Source organism: Erpetoichthys calabaricus, chromosome 3 (genome assembly GCF_900747795.2).
Source record: "Erpetoichthys calabaricus chromosome 3, fErpCal1.3, whole genome shotgun sequence".
NCBI classification, from domain to species: domain Eukaryota; kingdom Metazoa; phylum Chordata; class Cladistia; order Polypteriformes; family Polypteridae; genus Erpetoichthys; species Erpetoichthys calabaricus.
Window position 1 is genome coordinate 56987657 of NC_041396.2, and position 9413 is coordinate 56997069.

Sequence of the window (9413 nt, forward strand, 5' to 3'; positions counted from 1 at the left end):
GGTCACTATATACAGGGTGGTTCAAAATTATGTTAACACTAATGGTACTACAACGTATACACTTATATACAATTTTTGTGGACAATTTACAGTATGTGTCACATATTGTGTGTGTCTGTGTGTGAGTGTGTTCACCCTGCAATAGACTGAATCTCTGTCCAGGGATTGTTCCTACCTCACCCCCAATTCTTGCTGGGCTAGGCTCTAGCCTACATTGCATTCCTGCTCTGGATTTACAGGTTTACAAAATGGATAGCTAGATGAGAGTATCCAGTGATAAAAGGTATCCCATCTAGAGTTGGGTCATATCTTGCACCTGAGAGTGCTAAAATAGGGTCCAGCACCATTTAACCTCATAACAGAACCTCATAACAGAAAAGGCAGGTAATGCATGGGAACCTAACTGTTTGAAGGAACAGAATATACTCGTCAGTTTTTTTCTTTTATCTATAAATCCTTGTGAAGGTTTTTTTCTGGCCAGAATTCTGTCATTTACAGTTTCCACACTTCACCTGGTAGTCTGAAATGATAACACATGATTTTACCCGACTTCAGAATTTGTGTGCCATTGTAAACACATCCTTCTTGTTTTATATTGCCTTTACAATTTACTCGTCTTTTATGAGCAGTGGGACCAATCTGACTACATTTAACAGACAGGAGCAGTACATTGATATTCACCTTGACTTGTCAAAGATGAGTTCCTGACTATTAAGAATAAGAAGGGTAGCTAATGTGAGGTGTTATGTTACTGAATTATACACACAGCCGTACGATACTAGCCACATTCTCTAACCATTCCAATTGAAGGAAGCAGTGAACAGCTTGCTACCAAGTTAAAAAAAAATTGCATTTTTTTCCAAATTTGCAAAATCTTGTTGGACTGTTAATCCTTTTTGTTGAAAAGCAAACAATGACAATATGTGGAAACTACTTGCACTTGATTTACTTTTGAATTAATTGTAATGCAATATAATACATATCTGTGGATGTGTTTGATTAGTACACTTTTTTTTTTAGGAAATTACATTTTCTTGAGATGTTCTAGGTTAGAGGGGTGCAATGGTGGGGCACCTGCCTTGCAGTAAATAGATCAGGATTCATGTCCCTGGTCCCCTCTGCATTGGTGGCATAAGATTTGTAGGTTAGATGAATTGGTGATACTAAATTGGCCCTGGTGGGGGTTGTGTGCATGAATGTGTTCCCCTGTGATGGACTAGTCCCCTCTACTTACTGGGACAGACTCCAGCCCACTGTGACGCTACTCAGGATAAAACAGTCTTAGAAAATTGTACGTTGTAAGTTTTATTTTATTTTCATTTCTGACAGGACTTCTCTTGAAATACTGACTAAAAGATTAGAAGTGACCTCCATGGCCTGTTCTCTATTGCATCACCTTCAGTCCTGAAACTGTACTGTTGTGCCAGCTTATTAATTTACATCCACCTTTTCTTTCTATGACGTAAAAGGACTGGATGGATTCTGACTCATTGAAAAAATTCTAGAAGCAGCCTTGATGCGCAACCTCCTACTGACTAAAGTGGGAAATGCATCAGAAATGGTTGGAGGCAATCCCCTCAATATTTATTCTTTGTATTGAAAAGGTTACTGTGAAAGGTTGACCTTATTCACAAATGGCAAGAGGAAACTATTTAACTGTATTAAAGTCTTCCCAAAAGATAATTCTTTAGGTAGATTACCCTTTAAAGTATAAAACTGAAAAAATGTCTCACTAGACAAGTGTGAATAAACTTAATAATGACACACACACAGTTTGCCAGGTTATTTGCATTGCTACATAAAAGTTGCAAATCACCCTAGCACAGTAAATAGTTCAATAGTTACACATTTGTATCATATGAAGTCAAAATGTAAAGCATATAGGTAACATTTAGTAGCGAAATGAATGACAATACATTGTCCCAGACCTCCTTAAATTTACTTAACTATATGTAGTTAAAGGATTAGTTTACTTAAGCTAAACTAATTACTGTTCATTCAAGTCTATAATGCACCACACTTCCATACACTCATTAGGCTATGGTGTGAAAATCCAGAACAGTATTCCTTCTTAATCCATTTAGCCTTAGCCAATCTCTGCATTACTGTCAACAGCCAATACTTCAGATACTGTTGGATTTGTCTGAAACTGCAGGGCATCATTTGTTTTCTCAGGTCAGCAATGAATACTGGAAAGCTTTATTTAGGTTTGCAATTTCCCACCAAACAGAAGTCAGCTATGTATCTAATGTATTGCTTAACTGGCTGTCAGTGAAATCTTCAGTAATGAAACTGAGTGTATTAAAATGTAACGTAAGAGAGAAACTCATTAGGATGTACTCTACAATGACTTATTATTGGGGTATATATAACCTGTCATCTGTTAAAATTCAATAATGACATGATTAGGATGTCACACAAAATGTAATTAGGATGGCTGAAACACTGTAGATGAGGGGGGAGACCAACACACTTGTATGAGGGCAAGTCTGTTGAAATTCAGTTGAAAAGGTCTGATTATAGGCGGTGACTGCCACCAAAATAAGAGTTCTAACTTACTTTGTTTATATATATAACCACCAATGGTGTTTAACTTAACAAAGCTGTATGTTAATGTGGTGAGACTTTGGTGAAGATGGGCACATACACTCTCTGGTCTGCTCTCTAGTATTTTTTTTTTTAAACAGATTCTATTCATACTGATGAGGCTCAAGAGTGGGTGATGTTAAGAAACTAATTCTGAACAGGTTTCTGTCTGTTTTTAAGAACTGGATACTCCTTGTTTAAAAGCCTTTTATATAGACAGGCTTAAACAAGGATATCAAAAGGATTGAATACAGTTCTCCAGACCTAAGATGTTGAAACCCAGGTCCACTAAATGAGTAAAAAAGGCATACTGTACAAGATTACTTAAAAATACAAATCCAATGACCATGAAAGAACTCAAAATAAGCATGAAGATCACTCAAAAGAGATACAATCACTGGAGTGGTGATGACACCCTGTACCATATACTGAGTTGAGTAACTTTATCTTAGAATATTGTTCCATGTCTTGTGATGCACTGAATACGTACTGTAAATATCACCCATGAGCAGTTACAAACAGTACTACTAAACAGACAAACTGACAATTTTAAAAACTGTGAGGCTTCTTTTTTCTTATTCTAATTTATTTCCGTAAACATGAGGTATTTCAAAGTGCTATTAGTTGCAGCACTAAATATACATCAAAACAAAACAAAGATCATTTCCTTTTACCCAGTTCTATGCACCCAACAGTAACAAATAAACAGGAAGAACAAAAAGGATAGGTAAACTTTTATAGAGTGAATTTCTGTACAAAAGACTTTTCTTTTTAGTATGAAAAAAGGATAAAGTAATATCTACTTAAAAGTCACAACTCATTTTCATACGAAAATATAAGTATCAAATTTAGTTATGTATCAGCATCACACTAAAGTATACAGGTGTGTAAGAATTAGTACAGTACATAACGGAGATTAACAATATGTTTGTATACAAAAATTGTATGATCCTCAAACATTGAGGTATTACAGTACTTTTAAGGTATATAAACTTCCAGTCTAATATTGGCAGCTTCAACATTTAAAAATAACAAACCAGAATTGTACAAAAAAGGCAGAAAGTGTAAATATTATTTACAAAAAATGAATACAAATTGTTCTTTTGTAATGCATCCCCAAAAGTATATATTTCATAATGAAGCACCACTGAAAATCAGGAATGAACTATATGGATTAAGACAGATGCCACCTTAATTCTGTTAACTTCCACAATATGGCAATATAGTCCATTGTCTTTCTCAAAGTGATAAAGGCAAAGAAAGAGCGCTGGACACGTATACACACTGTCTCTCACACAGAGCTGTACACTACAGTATCAATCATTTGAATCTCAAAAAATGAACCAATTAAAAAAAAAAAAAAAAAAAAAAAAAAACACAATGTGATCCGTTTGTGTGTGTATATATATATATATATATATATATATAAATAAATGTGTGTGTGTGTGTTTATGGGAATAGATTGAAAGTAAAACCCAACATTCTTAACGTCAAAGAAATGTGCAAAAGTGGCAGTGACAGTCCTGATGCATGAAGCGTCTTAGCGAGTCCTTGCATGTTCTATTCTTTTGAGCAACTGCTGTCGCCTCACCTGAAGCCTTTCTTTTTCAAGCTGCAGCCGGTGTTCTTCAGCTTCCAGAGAATGCACATATTCTGTGGCCTTTTTCAAGATCACCACTTTTGCAGCTTTCTCGTTTTTCACTAGTTCTGGTACATGGTCCCTAAGAGTGAGGAAACTTGACCTTAGGTCATTGCGCCGTTGCCTCTCCAGAATGTTGTGATTGCGCCGTCGCTCACTGTCCTCTGAATCTGAACTCCTGGGGCTAGCGCTCTTGGCCCTTGCTGGCATTAGATTTTTGGCTGGCCTTGGAGCCTCGTTCTTGATTTTTTTCACTGGTGGCACTTCCTCACACTCTGTGTAAGAAGAAGGGGCTGCATAATTATGCTGCTGGTGTATGGGAGCACATCTTTTAAGGATGAATTCTTGTGGAACCCTTGATGCAGATGTGTTGCTGCTACTGTTACTACTTGAATTATTGTTTTTTGATCGGACAGTAATGGTGAGAGTGGTAACAGGTTTGCTGGCAGAACTACGTCTCTTCTCGACTGTTACAACATCAATCTCTTCTTCATCTTCGTCCTCCTCATCCTCATCCTCATCATCCTCATCGTCATCATCCTCATCGTCATCTGAAGGAATCAGAAAAAAAACATTAGACAAAACACACAGACCAATTATAAAAGCTAACTTCTCTGAATGGAATAACAATACATTCTTGTACAGAGGTAATGACTAATATAAATTATAATAGTAGACATTGTATACTCATTTATGTGGTAAATGTCTAAACCTCAGCTCGCACAGTCTTACAAAAACCTTACCAGGTTGAGACACAACACTTTTTCATATACATCATGCTACAAGTTATCAAAGGCAACATTTTTATAAAGAAAATAAACACCTAAGTATAAAAACAAAATACAAGACAACAATTCTTTTAAAAAACATTTGACAAAGATACCAATAACCATATGTTTCTAATATCTATGGTATATTAAGCATGAAGTGCCCAATTCACCAATACTTCTATTTCCTCATCTTGAAATAAAGATGTAATCTGTTTTGCTTCCTTAATTCTAAAGGACGTTTTAAATACCTAAGAGATAATGGCACTCTACAAGACTGATTATGTGTTGTGTGAAATACTACTGGTGAGGTGAATGCAAGCCTTCTAGTAATTTTATTACACCACTTTGCTCAAACCCTACTTTAGGTCAGGTCCTTTAGTGAATAAGGCTCCACTGCCAATGTCCTAAGTTGAATTTCTTAATTTACCTACGACATAAAAAGAACATCCCTAAGCCTCCTGTACAATTTTCTGCCTAAGATTACAAATCTTATTTTATTGCAAAGATCATTCAGGATTGTGAAGTTTATGAAAAACACATTTTCTCTAAAATAAAATACCACACAAATGACAGTACTAAAAGTACTAAAGCAAATTATGTACCAGTTGATATTACAAATTATTTTGGTGGAGGGGAATGATGAAGACTTTTTTTTACATAATCCATTTTAGTTTTATAGAATGTTAGATCAACACACTTGAAGCTGAAATTACAGGAAGCTGTCTGCTAATGAATGTTTAAGAGCAGCTAAGAAAGCGGGTCTCTGGTTAAACACAACATGAAACAGTTCTGGACACACTAAAATCAGCAGGGAACCATAACAAAAAGAATACTCCCACTTTCCTCTTTTAACCGCAAACTGCCACTTCCCCCTACTCTCTAGAAACACCCCCCCCCCCCCCCCCCCCTTTCATGTGCAGACCCACATGTCTTTGCGGAAAACCAAATAATTGCTGGAATTATTCTTAACCTCCATGTAAAGCACTCACAGTTGGTGCGTCTCCCTTCAGAAATCAGTCTGTTGAGTTGCTGCCAAAAAGACAGCTGTTAGGAGGCTGAGCTTCCTTTTTTAAAAAGCTGACAAGGTACACATTAAGGAAGCAACTACCAATTTTCAAGGCTTCTTCTTTTTCTCTACAATAGAATTAGGGATCTGCCCTTATATTTACTGACCAGAAAAAAATGAATTCCCTGTCTTTACATTACAGCTGTGGGGTTCTAGCTGCTATCTGTTAATCACTATACTGTATTTTACTCTAAGCCATTGGTATAAAATATTGTAGTATTTGCATTATTAAGTAAATTGTATTATTATATAAAAATGTTTTTTGAAACAAAATTCATATTTAAAAGACACAGAAAAACTTTCACATTTCTTGTTATCTGCAGTGAACATACAAAGTGACCATTTTTGTTTTTTCTTAAAGTAAGCGTCTGATCCTCTTCATGTAAATACCACTTCCTCATGGTTCAAATACTTTTCACTATTATTATCAGTGCCCTTTAAAATAGAAATGCTGGCTGTAGATGAATCAAGTTGTGTTACTACATTGGAGATGTGTCCAATTTTAGGTTTGATGTTCCTTTGATTTTGTTTGTTTCTTAAATGGTAATCAGAGATTGAAAAAGGCAATGTGCGCAGGCAAAGAGGCTTTAATTAAGCAGCATGAACACAAAGTGGTAGCCCGCACATTCAGGGCGAGTGCATTTCACCCTGAAGCTACCAATTCAAACTTAATTGGTACTCATCACACGACCAATTATTGAAGACCCTTGTATAATTACTTTACAAGCTATGCTAGTGCATTGTGCCATTTTTTCAATTAAACCAGATAACAAAGAGCAAGCTACCTTTTCTTTTAGTCTTTTTTTTTTAAACAATTAGGCAAATATGCTAATTATGTGGACTCACATGAAATCTCTGGCCTCTGGTTATATAATGCACATTTCTATTGGATCCTGAAAATAAACAGGTTCTCTATACACTATGACAAAAAATGCATGGAGGAATAAAAAATGTGTTTTCTGGTAACCTTCTGGGTACAACCCTTATGTAAATGAACTCACTAATATAGATGTAAATCCCACGCATTAAAGTTGCTCATTTGAATGACAGTTGAAAAAGGAGCTATATTATGTATATGGTGCCAGCTAGCTAGAAAGAAAGAAAGAAACAAAGAAACAAAGAAAGTAAGAAAGGTTTTCAAGCTTCAAGGATGAGTAAAAAATAGTATGCTTGCGTTTGTGAAGTATTGGTTCATATTGGCGCACCTAGTTATTTAAATATCAATATCTTTGTCTACCTTTGATCTCGTTACATATAAAATTCGACATACTGCGTTAACAGTTATGCGAAACCTAGCTATTGGTGATTGTGAGGGGTGAACTGCGTTCTTTCTCACCGTTACATCCGTGTCACCTCAGTGGAATGAAGGCAGGTGACAAGTGGCTTTGAAGTGACACATAACCCGGAGCTGCCTGTACCTGCGTTTTTGCCAAGTAGGGTTAAGTTCAGCACTCAGTGACAGTCAGAATACTGCCGCCTGCTGGAGGTGCCCCAAATATAATAAGAAAGTCGCTATTTCGGCACATATTAGTTTATTTTTTCAAACCCAACTATTTTCAGTTTCGTGTTAGATTAAAGTAATGTATTAAATCTGCATTTCTCTGTCGTTAAGTTAAATTGCCATAAAAAAACACAAGCCACAAAAACTAAAGGAATATAAAAGGAATTGATTTTATGGGCACTTACCCGAGTCACTGGGAGTGTCATCGGCGCTGCTGTTTGACAGTGCCGGCGCAACCGTCCCAGGCGAGCTGCCTCTGACCTCGCCTTTATTCACAGGAAAAGGGAAAACCACGGCCGGGTCCACGCATTCCGGGACCGAATTATTCAAATCGGCCGTCTTGTTCCCAGTGCACTGAGCCGCTGCAGAAATCGCTTTTCCCAGTTTCTCACTAACCACTCGTTCCAGCTTCTCTCGGGCGGAAAACCCGCTCCACATGCAGTCCTGGATGATGATGGAGTTCAAGTTACTCTCTAATCCAGCGCCAAACAGATCCCCGTCCGAGCTACCGCTACCCCAAAGGTCGTCTTCTGGCAGCAGCAATAGCTCTGAAGCCCAGTCCAACGGGTCCTGGGAATCGAAGCCAAGCGGGTCGCAATCTAGTGATCCCGAGGCGGGGTCGCCTTGCAACGCAGCCCGGCTCGGGGAAAGAGGCGGCGTCGGCAGCAGCTCGAATTTTTTCCAGATGTCCTCCCCAGGTGGAGCGGCGTCAGGACCACCGAAATAAAAATAGTCTTCATCAGGATAAAAGCAGGGCTGTAAGGAGTCAAACTCCACGTCCGGATTTTTATTGATGATCCCGGGCATTATTCCCGTGTTATATGAAACAACTGGATGGACAATCAGAGAAAAGAAACAGTAAGCATTTGTGCAGAAATAAAAAAAAAACCCTACTGTTTTTACTTTTACAAGTGCCGGTGCTAGAAAAAAAAATACATCGGTAAAACACGCAACCTTAAAACTCAATGTGGGGGTGTGCGTGTGTGTGTTTTTTAAGGTTTGACTGAAACAATGCAAAAGTGCAATAACAGAGCGTATGAACCATCACTCCACAGAGATGTTACTGTAAACGGTCCCTCTCTGGTTAGCCAAATAAGAAAGGGGCTGGGCATTATAATAGCATTTTGTAAATTAAACATTAGTGTGCGTAAAAAAAGACCAAAACGTAAAAAAGATGCTTTAGGTCTGTCACTTCTTACCACCGTGACAAACTGTCATCGGCAATTTTGACCTAGTGCTCAAGTTTAATTAAGATGAGTCTGAAAACAAAGCAACTTCTACAACCATTGATAATGCCCTAATTGATAACCACGGCATAACACAGAAAAAATAAAAACAAGAACAGCTAAAGTGGCATATATGCCTAAAGTAGCTCACCTTGTTAAATTTCTCCCCCCCACCCCGGAAAATAAATAAATAAATAAGTCCGTGTGTGTCAAATAATTCCAACAGGAGCCGCGCCGGGTCTCACACGCACGAACCCGTGCTGCCCGCTCGCTTACTGACAGAGAACTGCCGAGGGACTACGACTGCTGCTCAGTATTATTCACCAAAAACTCAGAAAGGCAGGAAAAGAAAAAAAACGACCCGCCCCCTTTTTTCGGCGAGGAGGGGGGCGTGGCTTCAGCCAGCAAGCCTGGCGTCCGTGGCTGCTGCACAACAGTAAAGGCGCCGAAGTACAATCGAGGAGCGTGAAAGCACTTACGAGCGGCTGACGAAAGTGACGTTGCTTTTATCCGTTCTTCTTCATAACCTTTAGGGTAAAGAGCAGGAAATAAAACTGACCGAATCGTGACCGAGTAAACGGACACTTTCAGAAAGGGCAGGGAATGAGATAGTTACAGAAGAAGC

The 9413-nt window shown here is 38.1% G+C and overlaps 1 protein-coding gene across 1 annotated transcript; it reads right to left on the reverse strand.

The window, feature by feature from the left end:
• Positions 1–3151: 3151 nt before the first annotated feature.
• mycn (MYCN proto-oncogene, bHLH transcription factor) lies at positions 3152–9102 on the reverse strand. The gene is made up of 3 exons (XM_028796841.2): positions 8940–9102; positions 7748–8392; positions 3152–4776 (listed from the first exon to the last, which is right to left on the reverse strand). The coding sequence occupies exons 2-3, from the start codon at positions 8367–8369 to the stop codon at positions 4127–4129; spliced, it is 1272 nt and encodes a 423-aa protein (XP_028652674.2). The 5' UTR covers positions 8370–8392; positions 8940–9102; the 3' UTR covers positions 3152–4126.
• Positions 9103–9413: the final 311 nt, after the last annotated feature.